This window comes from Brachypodium distachyon, chromosome 1 (genome assembly GCF_000005505.3).
Source record: "Brachypodium distachyon strain Bd21 chromosome 1, Brachypodium_distachyon_v3.0, whole genome shotgun sequence".
In the NCBI taxonomy this organism is placed as follows: Eukaryota; Viridiplantae; Streptophyta; class Magnoliopsida; order Poales; family Poaceae; genus Brachypodium; species Brachypodium distachyon.
The window spans coordinates 31,008,561-31,028,066 of NC_016131.3; the positions used below are offsets into that span (position 1 = coordinate 31,008,561).

A 19,506-nucleotide genomic window follows, 5' to 3' on the forward strand; every position below is an offset into this window, starting at 1 on the left:
CTTCCGAGTGTTCGCGCGCTTCATACTCACTGGGTTGGTGCCGTGCTTTTTTCCTGTTCCTCCATGTGCTCATGGAGTCGTGCCAGCTGCGGGTGGCGCAGCTTCACCCCATGTCCCTCTACCTCCTTGCCATCTTCTCCTTTCTCTGTGAGGGATTCGTCGGAGTGATGCCATCAGTGGCGTTGTTCTGGCACTACTTCTACCCCCGCATCGAGAACAAGAAAGCGATGCCGTCGGGCGTGGTGTTCCGTGCCCGACCGGATGAAGTCAGAGTTCATCGTCCGGTCGGAGAAGAAGATCGAGAAGGAGTGGCGCTCGGACTGGTGCTGGGTCCGAGTGGATGAGCCCGAGGAGTTCATCTTCCCGCCCAATGAGTTGCCGGTGGAGGCCCCCGGCTGGCGGGACCGGTACCACCGCGACGCCGACATCCTCCCCATCGTGGAGAAGATCAAGGCCCTTCGGGTATCCAGGCTCTCTGATCTTGACGTGGCATGGGTCTACATCACCCGGCGCACCGCGCCGCTTCAGCAGCGTTCCCTCCCCGCGTGGGCGTAGACGGGGGCTGGAGATAGGACGCGCCTCCGCGAGGAGGGCATGGAGAAGGAGTCGCTCCAGGTGTGGGTGAGGGGGATCTCCGGTGCGGATATTCCCATCGCGAAGTTGCTGCCGGGGATTTTCGCCCTCCACGCCGGCGTCCCCGGCTTGAGCAACATCATCGGCTCCTTCCCACCCTGCAACGAGCGGGGGCTGATGGAAGATACCCCCACTCAGTCCTGCGCTCTCCTCCACCCGCACCCCGCGGGAAGCAGGTAAAGGAGGAGAGCGGGAGCGAGTCAGAGGCCAGCCAGCCCCACGACTCGTCCTCCCCCGATGAGGCAGGTCGGGTTGCCGCCGCCCGGGAGGTCGTCCCCGTGAATGATGAGGAGGAGGAGCACGACGACGGCGCGCCCCTGATCATGCGCGGATCAAGGGCGCACACAGCGGCCGCGGCTACCTCCACGATGGCCGCGGCGGCATCCGCCCCTGCAGCGGCTACCAGCTCCGCGACGGCGGGCGCCTTGGCGGCGTTCGCCGGCACCTCGGCGGAGACCACCCACGCAGCGGTCGCCGGAGCTACGACGGTGACCTCCCCGGCAGCGACCGCCAGTGACCCGGCGGCGACTACCCCGGCAGTAGCTGCCGGAGCCGTGGCGGCAGCCACACCCGCACTGGCCACCGACACCATGGCGGCTCCTCCGACGGTTCTCGCGGTGCCCCAGGCCACGGCAACCCCACGGGCACCCATGGCCCCGACCGCTCGGGGGGTCTTCCGGGGCTTCGCGCTCCGACGCATCCCCCAGAAGGCCGATTCGTCGGCAAACACCGGCAAGAGGGGGAGGGACGATTCTCCGCCTGCCACACCGAGCAAGAAGGCGCGCACAGACGCCGGCTGCGGCGCCGACTCGGCTGGCACAGTGGCCAGTGGCGTCGCGCCCGCATCTGCTGGTGACCCAGCCCCAACGGAGGTGGCGCCGGCAACAGGTACAACTCCTTCCCGCTTCCTCACCTGCATTTTCACTCACCAGTTAACCCTGCAACTGTTCCTTCTTTTACCGCAGGCGACGCTCCGCCCGCAACAGGCTTCTCGGCGACACCTGCCGAGGCGGAGGAGGAGGGGAAGACTCTCCCCGCAACCCCAGTGGCCCCGCAAGGTACTCATCTAGAGCCCTCGCGTCTGCCTCTGGGCAACTCCTTTAGCTTCCCACTTTTCATACTTCTCACTGTTGCAGGCCCAAGCGCGCCCGCACCGGAAGTGGGCGCTACGGTGGTTGACCTCGACTCCGACGTCGAGGTTACGGGGATGGCGGAGGAGCCGGAGGCAGCCCCCACGCCAAGCCCTGCTGCGCCGGCCGCAGCGGCAGCGGCGACCGCCGCCGCCACCGGGACGGCGTCCGGCGACGCGCCAGCGGTCGCAGATGCCGCTGGCGCGGATTCTTCTGCCGCCCAGCAGGGGCGGTCCCTGCCGGGGGCACGGCAACCTCACCAACCCCGCAGTCCCCGGGCACAGGTGAGGGGGATGTTGCGGAGGAGGAGCAACAGGATGCTCCGTCGCAAGCGGACGAACCCCCGCCCAGCTATACGGTGGCAGCGGGGGCTTCGTCGTCGTCGACCGCCACCTCCGACCCTGACCTCGGCACCCTTGCCGGGGTGGCTGGGAATTTCCATCACTTGGGATCCGAGCGTCTTCGACCGGGGGCACCGGTTCCTTGACGCTGTCAAGGACCTGCAGCTGGCCTTCGTCACCTCCTTCAACGAGGTGAGGGAGCACCACGCGATCGCCAAGAGCCAGCTGGGCGAGATGTGGCTGGCCGTGGAGAAGGAGCGGCAAGAGCTCTCCCGGCTGCGGGAGGAGACGCGCCTTGCCCAGGAAGCCTTGGAGGATGCGGCCACACCGGTCGTCCCAGAAGAGGAGCTCCACCGGCAACTGGAGGCTCAGCGCGCCGAGCTCCAGGAAGCTCTAGATTCGCTGGTGGCGGCTCAGGCGGAAACCAAGAAGGAGCACGCTGAGGTGCTCGCTGCGGCGCAGGCTCGGATCAACGAGAAGAGTGACTTGATCGCCAACTATCTCGGTGAGATCCAAGGCCTGCGCATCAAGTTGGAGGCGCAGACCGGGGCCACCGAAAGTGCGGTGGACGCGTCAGCCCGGCACAAGATCCAGCTCAACGCTGCCAAGGACAAAGTGGCCCGGCTCGAGACCGAGCGGGCCACTGTCCAGGAGGAGCTCGCCAAGGCCGGCGAGGACAACACAACCCAGGCAGCGGAGCTCGCGTCGCCGGCGAGCCACCTTCGCAAGGCCCAGAAGGCCGCGCACGACGCCCGGCTCCACCACGGCACGCTGACCGGGCAACGGCAGCTGGAGACCGAGAAGCTGCTCAAGATCGCCCATGCGCTACGTGACCTGCTGCCTCGGTTCGAGCTGCAGGCCGCGGAGGTGGACGGCACGGAGGTCTCCACGCTGATCCCGTTCTTCTCCGACTTGGTGGGGAAGTTCGTGGCGCTCGACGTCTGGATCGCCAAGTGTGGCGCTGACGAGGTTGCCAACTGCGCCCGGGAGGTTGCCGGGACGATCCTTCCGAGGGTACACCTCCGGGACCCGGAGTTCCCCTTCGAGACGCTGCTGGACGCCTGGTCGGACAGCGAGGACGAACCCACCCACACTCTGGCGGTGAGTGGGTTTGTCGACGAGGTGGTCGAGCGGATGCAGCGGAAGACGGACCCCGAGCCGTCCCCGGAGCCCCGGCGGAGGACGCCGGCAACTAGCTGCCGCCGCCCCCTGCCGGCCCTTGCTGTTTCCTTGTTTATCTTCTTTTGTTTTCATCCTGCAAGTATGGCGCTTTGTGCCGTTTGAACAATTACAGTTTATTAGTTCATGTAATCGTTTGCTACTTTGTTAATCCAGCTTTTTAGTTCTGCTTAATCCTCGTTCCTTGTTCCCGGGGCTGCCTCGCGGGGTGGATCCCTTCGCCCTTATGTGTTGTGCTTTGTGTTTCCGGGGACTCGCGCGCCTCACCCTTGACCGGTCCAGGGACTCGGGACGGACCTGCAATGCCGACCTGGGGTCAAGCAGTAGCGGCGAGCCACTCCGCTTGCGGGGTAACTACTCCAAGCCATGCCCTCCCGGGACGGACCCGGAAGCCGCACGGGGAGCGCAGTCCCCCCGCAAGCGTCCTTCTAACACCCCAGCCACACGCAGGTTTCAGGGCCACACTTAGCGAGGCAGCGTTAAGTTACGTTTAGTTCTCAGAGAGTTTATCGTTCAGGTTCAAGCACTTAGCTTTTCGTTTGGTCTCGTGCTCGGTACGCTTGCCGGAGGTATGCGCCTGGTTTGAGGGATGCGGTAGGAACGCCGCGGCAGGATCGCCGCCGGCGACAAGCGCCGATGACGATGCTCCCGCCGCGTCCCCGCAGCAACCCTCGCCTTTGGAAGAGCCCTTGCCTTCGGAGGAACCTGTTCCGAGGGGTGCAGTAGGGACGCCGTGACATCCTCGCCACCACCAGCAGACACGGGTGGCGAAGACATCACGGCGTCCCCGCAACAGCCCTCGCTGCTTGGGGAAAGTCTACCTGAGGGACGCGGCAGGGACGCTGTGGTGGGCCGGAGCGAACGGCGAACGCCAGCACCGGCGCCATCACAGCGTCCTCACGACGACCCTCGCCTTTGGAGGGGTGCGGCAGGGACACTACGGCAGTGCACCCGTCGGCGCTGAGCGCTGATGGCATGCACTACCATAGTGTCTCCGCGGCAACCCTCGCTCCTTGCGGAGACACCCTCTGGAGGGATGCGGCAGTGCACCCGTCAGCGCTGAGCGCTGATGGAATGCACCACCACAGTGTCTCCGCGACAACCCTCGTCCTGGAGCCGCTCGCTAGAGGAGGTGAGGCAAGGACATGGCGGTGGTGGCTCCACTCTAAGCCGTTCCATGGCCGGGACGCCCCTTTTATAGGCGTGGGGGAGGGGCTTGCCACCACGCGCGCCGGGCCAGCGCAGCACCCATGGCACCCTGCCCCTTGAAGTGCGGTACGGTCTTCGCCACTCCGCATGCCAAGTTGTTGTGGCACACGTGGCGGCTTCCTCCTGAATCAGGGGCCTCGGAGTGTGGCGAGTCCCTCGTGATGCGGTCACTCCGCACCTCAAGGCGCTGCTACACGCCATGGCCTGCGGGCGGTCCACGAGCATTACAGTGCGCAAGATTCCAACTTTACCCTGCACATTAGATTCTTACCAAGCCCGAGATGCTGCAATTTTTTTTCGAAATTCACGAAAACACAGAGCAGTACGTGTTGGGGAACGCGGTATGCTACGCTAGCACAAAATAAAATTTTCTACCGCTTCCGCCCGGAACAATGCTGTAGATAATGGATCACGAGATTACCACTAGACGCGCAGACCCGTAGCGGAAGTAGAGTCGATGTAGCGCGTCGATGCCGAGTAGTCGAACAGCCTGCTCCTCCTCGCCGATCCCACGAACAGTTTGTCCAAGCGCCGCAGGTGCAGCGCCTCCGAGGTATCCACACGTACAGGGAGGAACTCCGTGCGGCGGACTGCTAGATCCGATCGCAAGGCTTGGGGCGTGGAGGTGCGACGGCCGAGTCTAACTCGCGCCTAAACTCGGGTTAACCCTAGACGGGTTGGTCTCCTCCACTTATATAGACGTCCCTAGTGGGCTCAACACTTGAGGCCCATTAGGAGTCCAAGCCCGATACGAGTTGGATCCGATCCAACTCAGTTCCCACCCCTTAAGCGTGTGACCCTTCAGGTTCGCGGTCAGTCGGCCACGACTACGAGCTCGGACTGCGGGCCCGAGTAACACCTTACTCGTCCACTGGCACCGACTCAAGTCGATAGTTGGTAGCGGCGCCTAGCAGCACGTGCCAACTCCCGAGTAACCACAAGGTATATTGACGAACCATACAATGTGTCATATGCAACATTCCTTTTGCCTCGCGATATGTGTGTCGAGCTCAAGGCGAGTGCGTGTCATCCTTGTGGATAGCTCGAGTCTCTTCTCGTTCCTGTGATACAGATTCCCGAACGGGTTAACACTTAACCCAAGTCGCATGGCCATGCTTTCCGAATCTGATCACTCGAGAGGGCCTAGAGATATCTCTCCGAACAGGAGGGGCAAATCCCATCTTGATCAACCATGACTCGCAGCATGCTTCTCAGCAAACCTGAAAGCTACCTTTATAACCACCCAGTTACGGAGTAGCGTTTGGCAACCCCTAAGTAGGCCGATTCACATCCCAAGCTCATACGATGACCTCAGGTCTAGGACTGGCATATACATCGTACTTGAGACTAACAAATGACAATCATCTCGTTGTGTCTCAGTGCGGGTCTGTCCGACTCAACAATCTCATTGTCGAGTCCATGCTATCAGTCAGCAACACCTTGCCCTATGACTTGTGAAACATAGTCATCATATTGATTCACATTGCTAGTCTAGATTATGTGTCCGCATAACCTCAATGACTAGGGACCATTAGAACAACATCATAGAATACATAGTCTCACAAACAAATCACGTATTTATTGATACATATTAGTGATGATGTTCAAGGACAATAACAATAACTCATGAATACATAGGAAATAACATCATCACATGATTGCCTCTAGGGCATATCTCCAACAGTACGGATAACTCTCCTGCCTCCCAGCCCCCGGGCACAGAAGGGTCGATGCCAAACTTGGATGTGAGCACTTTTATTTCCCAGACGCAGCGACTGCGTGATGCACGTTGCGGGAAGCACGGCAACTTCGTGCCGTGATGCACGTTGCGGGAAGTCGGGCAACTGCATGCTCCGTGCCAGAGCGGTCCGGCAACAGGTTTTACGTTTTCAAGGCTCCGGCAGCCCCTGCTCACAACCAAGTATGGAAAGATACTTCTGTGCACCTAGAGCAGGAGACAGAAGAAGGAGGAACATACAAACAAACAAGGCAATCTTGAAATTCAGGAAAAAAATCACTTATCTTTATACACAGTAACTAGTGGTTTACATACGGGGGTTGCTCGGCTACACTAGTTCGAGAGGTATGCATCGGCGGCATCACCTGAGGGTCGGGCTCCGCCGCTTCACGGGTAGAACTTGCGCAAATGCTCAATATTCCAGCTATTTTGCACCAGCAAGCCTTCTTCGGTTTCCAGCCGGACAGTCCCCGACCTGGTCACCTGTCCGGCTGGTCACCTGCACTACCCGGAAGGGGCCTTCCCATTTCGGAGTCAACTTGTTCCCGGCATTCGTTCCTTGTATCTGGCGCAGGACAAGGTCTCCGTTCTCGAGCCCCTAGGGACGGACTCGCCTGTCGTGATAACGACGGAGTCCATGCTGGTAGCGTGCGCCTCGCACAGTAGCCCGGCATCGAAGCTCTTCGATGAAGTTCAGATCGTCAACCCTTTGCTCGTGTTGGCTGGAGTTGCTGTACGTGCGTACTCGGAGAGATCCGTGCTTGAGCTCGAGGGGCAGCATCGCTTCTGCCCCGTAGACAAGGGCGAAAGGGGTTTCGCCCGTTGCCCGGCTAGGTGTGGTCCTGATTGACCACAGCATGGGCTGGAGTTCTTCGACCTAGTGTTTCCCATGGCCTTTGAGCTTGTCAAAGGTTCTCGTCTTGAGCCCCCGCAGCACTTCCACGTTGGCTCGCTCCGCCTGCCCGTTACTCCTTGGGTGAGCAACGGACGCGAAGTGTATCTTGGTGCCCATGCCCTCGCAGTAGGCCTGGAACACCGCGCTCGTGAATTGCATGCCGTTGTCAGTGATGATGCCGTTTAGGCACACCAAACTGGCACACAATGTTCTTGAAGAACTTGATGGCCGCCTGAGCGGTCACCTTCCGCACTGGTTCCACTTTCACCCACTTTGAGAACTTGTCGATAGCCACGAGTAAGTACTCGTAGCTGCCAACTGCCCTCGGTAACTTGCCGACGATGTCCAGCCCCAGACCGCGAATGGCCACGAGGACGGGATGGCCTGCAGGGCCTGCGCCGGCTGGTTGCTCTTCTTCGCGTGGAACTGGCATGCCTCACACGTCTTCACCAGCTGCTCCGCGTCGGCCAGGGTCGTGGGCCAGTAGAAACCGTGCTGAAACGCCTTGCCGGCCAACGCCCGAGAGGCCACATGGTGGGAATGTGCCTCGATGTATCTCCTCCAACAGTGCGCGCCCTTCGTCTTGGGGCACGCAGAGGAGCTTGACTCCATTTGCATGCCTGCGGTAGAGGTTCCCGTCCACCATGACGTACATTTTGGCTTGCCAGGCCACTCACTCCGTGGCAACGTTGTCTTCTGGGAGGGCCTCTCCCTTCAGGTAACGGGCGATTTCCATCGCCCAGGGTGGGGTCTCCCTGCCAACGCATGCCGCTACGTCAGTGGCATGGACCCCTGCTGTTGCGGGGTTTCCTTCGGTTGCTGGAGGGGCTTCCCCGGCAACCGGCTTGGGGGCGACTGAAGGAGCCGCCTGCTTGTGGCAGAACACCCCCGCCTGAGGCTTCCTGCGCTTTGCTGCCATCTTGGACAGCTCGTCAGCCGCAAAGTTGTCCTTCTGCTTGACGTGCTCGAATCACAAACCCTTGAACTTGCGTTCTAGCTTGCGGACTTCCTCCACGTACGGTGCCATCAGCGGGCAGTCGTAGTCTTTGTTAACCTGGTTGATCACGAGCTGGGAGTCCCCGCGAATGACCAGGCGCTTGATATCCAGGGCGATTGCTGCCCGCAACCCGGCGAGAAAACCCTCGTACTCTGCCATGTTGTTAGTGGAGTTCGGGAAATCGAGTTGGACAACAAACTTCAACTGATCCCCTGTTGGTGACTCGATGATGACCCCAGCACCAGCTCCCTGGACGCTGAACGCACCGTCGAGGTAGAGGATCCAGTGGCCTTCGTCCAGCTTGCCTGGCAGGCTGGTCTCCGGCGCCTCCTCTTCTACAACCGTCGACGTCCACTCCATGATGAAGTCTGCCAGGGCCGCACTCTTGATGCTCTTGGAGTTGGTGAAGTGCAGATCGAACTCTGATAGCTCCATCCTCCACTCGGCCACCCTCCCGGTGGCCTCACGGTTGGTGAGGGCTCGCTCAAGGCAGAACCCCGACACCACCGTGACGCGGTGCGCCTGGAAGTAGGGGCGCAGCTTGCGGGACGCGAGCAGAATCCCCAGGAGGAGCTTCTGCACCTGCGGGTACCTTGTACAGGCGTCGCGCATCACCATGCTGACGAAGTACACCGGGTCTGCACGAGCCGCTTGCACGGTGCCGACGCAGCCGGCTCGGGGGTGGTCCCTGGGTCCAAGGCGGTTGCCGGGGGCCGTTCAGCCCCCTGCCCCGCAGCCTCAGTTCCCGGAACGTCTTCCTCCCTCTCGGCAACCAGCACCGAGCTGACCAGCTGGTCAGTCGCTGCTAGGTAGAGTAGCAGCGGCTCGCCCGGCTTGCGGGCGACGAGGACGGACGACGACATCAGGTATTGTTTAAGATCCTGGAATGCCGCCTCGGCCTCGGGGGTCCACTCTATTGGGCCCTTCTTCTTCATCACCTTGAAGAAAGGCAGGGCGCGTTCGCCCGGCCTCGAGATGAAGCGGCCCGGCGCGGCAACGCAACCGTTGAGGCGCTGGACATCCTTCACCTTGCGGGGAGCCTCCATCTTCTCGATAGCTTCTATCTTTGTGGGTTGGCTTGCATCCCCCTGTGCAAAACCAAGAAACCCAAAAGCTAGCCCGAGTCTACACCAAAGGTGCACATCTCAGGGTTCAGCTTGAGTTTGATCCTGCGGAGGTTATCAAACGTCTCCCGCAGGTCATCAATCAGCGAGTCCCCGCGCTTCAACTTGATGACGATATTGTCCGTGTAGGCCTCCACGTTCCGGCCTAGCCGGGGTTCCGGACACTCGCGTAACGCGCGCTGGAATGTTGAGCTCGCGTTTTTCAACCCGAAAGGCATGCACGTGTAGCAGTAGCAGCCAACCGGGGTGATGAACACCGTTTTCTCCTCGTGTTCGACCGCCATCTTAATTTGATAGTAGCCGGAAAAAGCATCTAAAAAGCTCAGCAAGTCACAACCAGCAGTGGAATCAACTATTTGATCGATATGGGGTACAAGGAAAGGATCCTTGGGACATGAACGGTTAAGATCAGTAAAATCTACACACATGCGAAGTTTATTCCCCACCTTGGGCACTACTACAGAGTTAGCTAACCAAGTGGGATACAGAACTTCCCTGATAGCCCCCGCAGCCTTGAGCTTGTCCACCTCTTGCTTAATGAAATCTTTGCACTCCTGCCCTTGCCGGCGGATCTTCTGCTTGATGGGGCGGGCGCCCGGGCGCACCGCGAGTCGATGCTCAATCACCTCCCTGGGGACTCCGGGAAGATCCGACGGCTCCCAAGCGAACACGTCGGCATTCTCCCGAAGGAAAGTGATGAGGGCGCTTTCCTATTCGGCAGTAAGGTTCGCACCGACGGTGACGGTGCGTTCCTTGTTGCCGGCTTGGAGGGGCAGCTTCTTCACCTTGGCGGCCTCCTCCCGGAGCTTTTGGCCCTTGCCGGGGCACGAGCTCGAGCCTGCGCTTCCCCTGGCAAACTCTTGCGAGGCAGTGCAGGCCTTCTTTGTTGCCGGGCCGTCGCCCGGCAAGCCTTCGTCTCCCGCAACGTCCTCGTCGCCGGCGTCGGCTGCGGTGGCGGCCCTGACGACCTTGCCAACACACCAAGCCGCGTCCTTGAGGCCGCACCTGATGGAGAGGACTCCGTACACGGACGGCATCTTCATCATGCCGTAGGCGCAATGCGTCGCTGCCATGAACTTGATCAGCGCTGGCCGACCAAGGATCCCGTTGTAGGGCAACGGGGTGTGCGCCACGTCAAACACTATGTACTCGGTCGTGAACGCTTCCCGGGACCCGAAGGTCACCGGCAGCGTGATGCGCCCCAGGGGGCGCACGATCCCGGGGTTTACTCCCCGGAACGGGTCAGTGGGCTTCAGTTGCTCCACCGGCAACTGAAGTTTCTCCACCAACCTGGTGGACAGGAGGTTCAGCCCCGCTCCGTTGTCCACCAGCACCTTGGTCACCGTCATGTTGCTGATGATCGGTGAGACCACGAAGGGTATGACCCCTGAACCCAGCTGCCCGATGTCACCGCAATTGAAGCAGGCGCCGGTGCTCGGCGCTCCTCGTGGCGCTGCTTAATACCCTGCAGGATGTGGCAGTCCTGTGCGTCGTGGGTGGAATTGGCGTGGATGGGGCAGCGGGGCGCGTTGCCCTGCTTGCCGCCAGACCCGCTACCGGGCGAGGCCTTCTTTGCAGGCCTCGCAGCAGCCCCTGACTCTGCAGCGAGGACTTGCTTCCCGTTGCACTTGCGGGAACTCTTCTTCTGCGAACCCTCTCTTGGGCTCGCGGCAGCTTTAGCTGCAAGTTCGGGCGCTAAGCGCCCTTCCTCGGCCATGGCCCGCTTGTGCGCCAGGGCGTACAGATCCTGCGTCGTCCGGATCCGATGCGTGCTCAGCTTCTCACGCATCTTGGGGTCGCGGACGTTGATGGCAAAGGTGTTCATGATGGCGGCAGCCTCCGCCTCCGAGATGGAGTAGAAGAGACTGGACAAGCGGTTGACAAAGCTTTGCAGCGTCTCCCCCGGTGTCTGCACTACAGTGTGCAGCTCCGCCATGGTTCCCGGGCGCTTGTAGCTGCCTTGGAACGCACTCACAAACTGCTCGCGCAGGTCCGCCCAAGTGGCGATGGACCCAACAGGCAGGTTGAGCAGCCAGGTTCTTGCCGATCCTTTCAGGACCATCGGGAACCAGTTGGCTCTGACCTTGTCGTCGGCGCCGATGGCATGCATCCCCAACGTATAGGTCAGGAGGAAATTCTTGGGATTCATGGTCCCATCGTACGTACCGAGTGCAGGCGCTCGGAACTTGCGGGGCTATGTCACCCGCCGCAGCTCGCGCGTGAACGCAGTGCAGCCGTCCTCAGGATCCATAGGAGCATCCTCCTGCTCCTGCGGGCGTTGGCGCTCTACCTCGCGCCGGCGCCGGCGCTCTAGGCGCGGGCGCAGATCCTCCTGTTGGCGGGCATTCAAGATGTCGTGCGTGTCACCTCGGGTGACGAGTCTGAGGAACCCTCCGGGCCTCCGCCTCCAGGGCCTCCCTGCGGGGGAGGGTTTTCCCCCTGTCGCGAGGCGCGGGGCGCGCCTCTGCGCCCCGGATTCTACCCGTGGCCTGAGCCTGTCGGGCCGCCTTCGCCCTGTGACTGTTGGGCGGCGAGCGCGAGGAGCGCGTCCAGCTCCTCGCTCCATGCCTCGTGCGCCGACGTGCCCTGCTGCGGCTCGTACCGAACCATGACCCGCGCAGCGATGATGGCCTCCGCCGGGGTTTGCGCGGGAGGCAGCCGGTTTCCCGAGGGGCTGCCCTCCGCTCTATCCCCGGACGCACCCAGGTGCGCGGAGTGCGACCCCGTCGGCGTCGTTCGCGACGCGATGTGCTCGTGGCGCAGCTGACGCTGCGCGCTTTCGGTTTACAAGTGAGTCCGTGCGTCCAACTGAAAAAGCGACGCGGGCTGCGCGTTATGGGACCGCGTGTGTGCCGCTGGGGCATCACGCGGATCGATCTGAGGGTCACCAGCCCGCTTGGGAGGCATGGTGGTTGGCTCTGTCGTCGTGAAAGACGGGGCCAATGTTGGTGTAGACGCTGCCGCCGCCGGTCACCGGTGAGCTCTCCTCACGCGGCCCCTACCTGGCGCGCCAGATGTCGTCGCACGGGGCTCCGACACCGGGGATGTGCGGGCACCCCCTTTTAGGTTCGGTAGTGGGCTACGGGAATCGCTCCGGCGATCGCCGGCAAGGCCAATGCAAAGCGTAAGAATGCAATGAACACAAAACGCTTTTTACCCAGGTTCGGGCCACCTTGCGGTGTAAAACCCTACGTCCTGCTTGTCTGAGCTCGTATTATCGTAAGATCGAGTGTTTACAAGTTGCCGGGGAAGGGTCCCCAGGTACTCCCATTCTGGCTAAGTGGTCCTTACTATTCTGGGCTAGTGGTAGTGAACTATGACTTAGTCCACCGAAAAGCGAACGGATGAAGCAGTCAGTCCGTGCGTCCAACTGAAAAACCAACCACCCTTTGACCGTTGGCGGGGGTCCTCCTTTGGCGGGGGTCCTCCTTTTATAGCCAAGGGGATACCACAGGTGCCACAGTGCATGGTTTACAAGTGGCGAGTAGGGACCTTGGGCAGCTCCTCCTCGGTGCGCTGGCATACATGCATGAGCGCCAACCCCGCGGCTAGGGGTCTAAGGCTTAAAAACTAGCCCTGGGCCCGACTAGATGGATAACACCCCTCCTGCGGGTCATTAAATGCGCCATGCGCCTCACTCCTTGCCCTGACGATCCTGTACACCGGGCGCCTGCCGCGCGCCCACGTGGCGCTGCTCCTCTGTTCGCTCGGCCTCGTCCTCATAGCAGGACCCTACGCCTGGGAACGCCTCCTCCCGGCGAGTTACTTCCCGGGAAACGCCCGGGAACGCCTCCTCCCGGCAAGTTACTTTCCGGGAAGCGCCGAGGCGAGATTATTCCCTGAAGGCCCGCTAGCCCGGCCGGGCTGGTAGCTTGCCGGGCAGCTTGCACGTTGCCGCCCGGGGTGCGATCCTCCCAGGAACCAGGCGACGCGACCCTCGTGTCGTGCAGCGGTGGCACCCCGGGTGCCACCGGTGCGACAGAGAATTGGCAGCCTCCCGCCCAGACCCCGGCGGAAGCCATCATAGCCGCACGTGTCATGCTGCGCTACGAGCCACCGCAAGGCACGCCGGCGCATGAAGCATGGAGTGCGAAGCTAGACGCGCTCCTTGCACTCGCCGCCCAGTAGCCGCAAGGCGAGGGCGCCCCAGCTGGTTCAGGCCGGGGGCAGAACCCGGGATGCGGAGACGCGCCCCCCATCTCAGGACATGGAGAACGCCCTCCCCCGTTGGGAGGGCAAGGAGGCGAGGATCCCGTGGGGTCCTCGGATTCGTCACCGACCGTTACACGGGGTGACGCGCGAGGCGTCCTGAACGCCCGCCAGCATGAAGACCTCCGCCAACGCTTGGAGCGCCGGCGCCGGCGTGAAGCAGACCGCCATCGTCCAGAGGAGCAGGAAGATGCTCCCATGGGCGCCGAGGACGGCTGCGCCGCGTTCACTCGCGAGCTGCGATGGGTGACGTGGCCCCGCAAGTTCCGAGCGCCGACGCTCGGGAGATACGACGGGACCGTGAACCCCAAGCACTTTCTCTTGACCTACACGTTGGGCATGCACGCCATTGGCGCCGACGACAAGGTCAGGGCCAACTGGTTCCTGATGATCCTCAAAGGATCAGCGAGGACTTGGTTGCTCAACCTGCCAGTCGGCCTCCTGGGCTGACCTGCGCGAGCAATTCGTGAACGCGTTCCAGAGTGGCTACAAGTGCCCGGGAACCATGGCGGAACTGCACACGGCCGTGCAGAAACCGGGGGAGACATTGCAGGACTTCAGCAACAAGTTCTCCAACCTCTCCTACTCCATCCCTGAGGTGGCTGCCATCATCAACACGTATGCCATTAACGTCCGGGACCTGAAGATGCGTGAAAAGCTCAACACACACCGGATCCGGACCACAAGGGATCTCTACACCATCAATGGCCGAGGAAGGGCGCTTGGCACCCGAGCTTGCCGCCAAAGCAGCGGCAAACCCACCAGAGGGCTCCCGAAAGAAGAGCTCCCAAAAACCCGGCGGGAAGCAAGTGCTTGCCGCGGAGCCGGGGGCTCCCCAGAGGCCCACCAAGAAGGCGGCGTCGGCGGGAGCATCGGGTAGCAAGCCGGCAGCGGCCGCGCGCTGCCCCATCCACACCAACGCCACCCACGACGCACAGGACTGCCGCACTCTCCAGACCATCAAGGAGAAGCGCTGCCGGGGCTTGCTTCAACTACGGGGACATCAGGCACCTCTCCCGGGACTGCCCGAACAACCCCTGCGGCGGAGGAGGCCGGGCGCAGCCGGCAGAGACAAAGGAGAACCCGCGGGGGCTCACGGTCAGGCCCGCGGTGGCAAGGACTGGCCTCCCCGGGGACGCGACAAGCCTCGCACTGAGAAGCACGAGGATGTGTACAACGACGCCGACGCCGACGAGCCTGGCTTCCAGGAGCCTCGCGACGTCGCCTGCATCCAAGGGGGAGTGTATGCTCTCATGTCTCACGCCGCCGTGAAGCGGCTCTCGCGTGAGGTCTGCACGCTCCTCCCCAGCATGGAGGCGCAGTAGCCGTTGAGGTGGTCGTATGTGCCGATCACCTTCAACTCGGACAATCACCCGATCCGTCCGTTGGGTTCAGGGGTGCTCCCCCTCGTAGTGTCGTCGATCATAAACAACGTGACGGTGACAAAGGTACAGGTGGACAGCGGGGCAAGCCTCAATCTGCTGTCTGCCAAGCTAGTGGAAAAGCTTCAGCTGCCCTAGAGCAGATGAAGCCTACCGACCCGTTCCGGGGGATCAACCCCTGAGTGGTGCAGCCCATGGGGCGAATCATGCTCCCGGTGACCTTTGGTTCTCGGGAAGCGTTCCAGACTGAGCACATCATTTCGATGTGGCTCACACCCCGTTGCCATACAACGGGATTATTGGTCAGCCAGCATTGATCAAGTTCATGGCGGCAACCCATTGCGCCTACGGCATGATGACGATGCCGTCAACATACGGTGTTCTCTCCATACGCTGCTTGGTGCGTGGGCGAGGTCGTGAAGACCTCGGCAGTGGCTGATCCCGGCGACTACGGTGTTGCCAGGAACGAGGATCCACTTGCGGGTGAACAACCCGCACAGAAGAAGGTGCGAGCCGCTCCTGGGCAGGATGCCGAGGGCAGCTCCAGCTCCAGCCCGTGCGTAAGCAAGGGCACGAAGCTGAAGGAGGAGGGCACCAAGGTCAAGATGGTGCCCCTGCATGCCGGCAACGAGGCACGCACCGTCTCCATCGGTGCGAGCCTCGGCAACAAATAGGAAAGCGCCCTCGTCGCCTTCCTCCTAGAGAACTCTGACGTGTTCGCTTGGGAGCCGTCAAATCTTCCCGGAGTCCCTAGGGAGGTGATCGAGCAAGCATTGGCTGGCGGTGCGGCCGGACGCGCGGCCCGTCAATCAGAAGGTTCGCCGGCAAGCACAAGAACGCAAGGACTTCATCCAGCAGGAAGTGGAGAAGCTCAAGAACGCCGGGGCGATCAGGGAAGTATTATACCTCACTTGGTTACAAACCCTGTTGTAGTTCCTAAAGCTGGAAATAAATTGCGCATGTGTGTAGATTTTACTGATCTTAACCGTGCATGTCCAAAGGACCCCTTCCCTGTACCCCGTATCGATCAAATAGTAGATTCTACAGCGGGTTGTGAGTCTTTGCTTTCTGGATGCCTTCTTCGGCTACCATCAGATCAAGATGGCGGTCGAGGACGAGGAGAAAACAACGTTTATCACCCCGGTTGGCTGCTGCTGTTACACGTGCATGCCTTTCGGGTTGAAGAACGCGGGCTCGACATTTCAGCGCGCCCTGCGCGAGTGTCTGGGGTCCCAGCTAGGCCGGAACATCAAGGCCTACATGGACGATATCGTTGTCAAGTCGCGGCATAGGGACTCACTCGTCTTTGACCTGCAGGAGACGTTCGACAATCTCCGCAGGATCAAGCTCAAGCTTAACCTCGAGAAGTGCACGTTCGGTGTGGACTCGGGACACTTGCTGGGCTTCTTGGTCTCTCACCGGGGAATCGAAGCCAACCCACAGAAGATCGAAGCGATCAAAAAGATGGAGGCACCCCGCAAGGTTAGAGACGTCCAGCGACTCAACGGGTGCGTTGCGGCGCTCGGGTGTTTCATCTCAAGGCTGGGCGAGCGAGCCCTGCCTTTCTTCAAGGTGATGAAGAAGAAGGATCCAATCAATTGGACTCCCGAGGCGGAAGCGGCATTCCAGGGCTTGAAGAGGTACCTGAAGTCGCCGCCGGTCCTCGTCGCCCCTAAACCGGGCGAGCCGTTGCAGCTGTACCTAGCAGCGACGGACCAGGTAGTGAGCTCCGTGCTCGTTTCCGAGAGGGAAGAGCAAGTCCCGGGGGCTGGGACAGAAGGGCCGGGGGCTCCCGGCAAGATGAAGGAACCCCTGGCTAGCTCCTCTACCCCTGGATCCGAGGGACAGCCCACACAGGCTGCCCCCCGCAAGCGGCTAGTGCAGCTTCCCGTGTACTTCGTTAGCACAGTGCTGCACGATGCCCGGGTACGGTACCCGCAAGTCCAGAAGCTTCTGCTTGGGATCCTGCTTGCTTCAAGGAAGCTACGCCATTACTTTCAGGCGCACAGCATCACGGTGGTGCCGGGGTTCTGCCTAGAGAGGCCCCTCACCAACTGTGAAGCCACCAGGAGGGTGGCCGAGTGGAGGATGGAGCTGGCGGAGTTTGGGCTGTGTTTCGCCAACACCAAGAGCATCAAGAGCACCGCTCTCGCTGACTTCGTCGCGGAGTGGACGTCAACAGGCATAGAGGAAGAAGAGCCGGAAGCGAGCCTTCCCGGCACATTGGACGAAGGGTACTGGGTCATGTACTTCAACGTCGCCTTCTGCTTGCAGGGCGCCGGTGGCGGAGTGGTGATCGAGTCACCCACTGGAGACCAACTCAAGTTCGTAATACAGCTTGACTTCGCCAACTCCACCAACAACACAGCATAGTACGAGGGACTGCTTGCCGGACTGCGTGCGACGATCGCCCTCGACATCAAGCGTCAAGTTGTTCGCGGGGACTCTCAACTCGTGATCAACCAGGTAAATAAGGACTACGACTGCCCCCAGATGGCAGTGTACGTGGAGGAAGTGCGAAAATTGGAGTCCAAGTTCAAAGGACTTCGATTTGAGCACATAAAGCGCAAGGACAACTTTGTTGCGGATGAACTGTCCAAATGGGCAGCGGAACGCAGCAAGGTGCCTCCTGGGGTGTTCGTGCAGAGGCAGTCAAAGCCCTCTGTCGACCCCAAGACAGTTGCCGGGGAAGCCCCTCCGGCAACTCAGGGTGACCCTACCGCTGCAGGGGACTATGCCGCCAAGTTGGTGGCATATACTAGCCGGGAGCCTCCACCCTGGGGGACGGGTATTATTCGCTACCTCAGGGACGGGACCCTCCCGGAGGAAGACATTGTCGCGGAGCGAGTAGCTCGGCAAGCTAAGATGTACGCCCTGGTGGACGGAGAACTCTACCGGAGGTGTCCTAACGGAATCATGCTCCTCTGTGTGCCCCAGGAGGAAGGGCGCGCGTTGCTGGAAGATATACATCGAGGCACATGCTCACATCATGTGGCCTCCAGGGCACTAGCTAGGAAAGCGTTCCGGCACGGCTTCTACTGGCCGACAGCACTAGCTGATGCCGAACAATTAGTCAAGACCTATGAAGCATGCCAGTTTCACGCCAAGAAGAGCAACGAACCAACGCAAGCCCTGCAAGTTATCCCGTCCTCGTGGCCGTTCGCGGTCTGTGGGCTGGACATCATCAGCAAGCTGCCGAGAGCAGTTGGCGGCTACGAGTACCTACTCGTGGCCATCGACAAGTTCGCGAAGTGGATCAAGGTGGAGCCTGTCCGAGCCTTCACGGCGCAGGCAGCCATCAAGTTCTTCAAGGGCATTGTGTGCCGGTTTGGTGTGCCTAACGGCATCATCACCGACAACGGCACGCAATTCACTAGTGCAGTGTTCTAAGCTTACTGCGAGGACATGGGCACTAAGATTCACTTTGCCTCTGTTGCTCATCCGAGGAGCAATGGGCAAGTTGAGCGAGCCAACGCAGAGGTGCTGCGAGGGCTCAAGACGAGAACCTTTGACAAGCTCAAAGGCCATGGGAAACACTGGGTTGAGAAACTCCAGCCCGTGCTGTGGTCACTGCGGACCACACCGAGTCGGGCGACGGGTCAAACTCCGTTTGCCCTCATCTACGGGGCAGAAGCTATGCTACCCCTTGAGCTCAAGTATGGATCACCTCAGGTACGCGCGTACGGCGACAAGAGCCAACACACGCAGAGGATTGATGACCTTACCTTCATCGAGGAGATTCGATGCCGGGCTGCTGTACGAGCTGCAAGCTGCCAGCAGGGACTCCGTCGTTATCACGATAGGAGAGTCCGTCCCCAGGGGCTCGAGGTTGGAGACCTCGTCCTGCGCCGGATACAAGGAACGAAGGCCGGGAACAAGTTGACTCCAATCTGGGAAGGCCCTTTCCGAGTAGTGCAGGTGACCAGACCGGGGGCTGTCCGGCTGGAAACCGAAGAAGGCTTGTCGGTGCCCAATAGTTGGAACATTGAGCACCTATGCAAGTTCTACCCGTGAAACGGTGGCGCCTTACCCACGGGTGATGCTGCGGCAGCGTGCCTCTTTAAGCTAGTGTAGCCGGGCAAGGCCCGATTGTAATACGCTAGCACAAAGTTGAATAAAGATAAGTGTTGCTTCAATGAATGTTATGCTTTGCTATTTGTTAATGCTTCTGTCTCCTGCTCTAGGTGCACAGAATTGTCTCCTCAGCCTTGGCTGTGAGCAGGGAGCTGCCGGAACCCCAAAAACCAAGCTCGTTACCGGGACACCCCGGAACGAGGCCTAGCAGTGGCCGGACCCGTCCGCAACGTGCTACATGCTAGCGAGGCACCATGGAAATGTAAAGATGCTCACAACCAGGTCTGAGGTCGACTCTTCCGTGCCCGGGGGCTGGGAGGAAGGAGGTTATCCAGTTTATACTGTTTTTCGTGCATTTCAAATTTTTTTGCTATGCACCTTGGGCACTGTAGGAATCTGACATGCAGGGTAAAGATGAGGCGAAGACACACTGTGATGCTCGTGGGGTGGTCACGGGTGTCGTCGTCTTGCAAGTAAGTTGTATAGGGCCAGTGCCTCCACGCGGCGACTGGTGGTCCCGCGCATGTGGAGGCAAGTGCAGCGCTTGAGCTATTTAAAGAGACCAGGGCAAGTGCAACACTAGCAACGGGCAAGA

At 60.8% G+C, this 19,506-nt stretch overlaps 1 protein-coding gene across 1 annotated transcript; it reads left to right on the forward strand.

The window, feature by feature from the left end:
- The first annotated feature begins 1,283 nt into the window (after window positions 1–1,283).
- LOC104582135 (uncharacterized abhydrolase domain-containing protein DDB_G0269086-like) lies at window positions 1,284–3,447 on the forward strand. The gene is made up of 5 exons (XM_010231481.1): window positions 1,284–1,521; window positions 1,599–1,691; window positions 1,770–1,948; window positions 2,408–2,933; window positions 3,440–3,447. The coding sequence occupies exons 1-5, from the start codon at window positions 1,284–1,286 to the stop codon at window positions 3,445–3,447; spliced, it is 1,044 nt and encodes a 347-aa protein (XP_010229783.1).
- The last annotated feature ends 16,059 nt before the right edge of the window (window positions 3,448–19,506 follow it).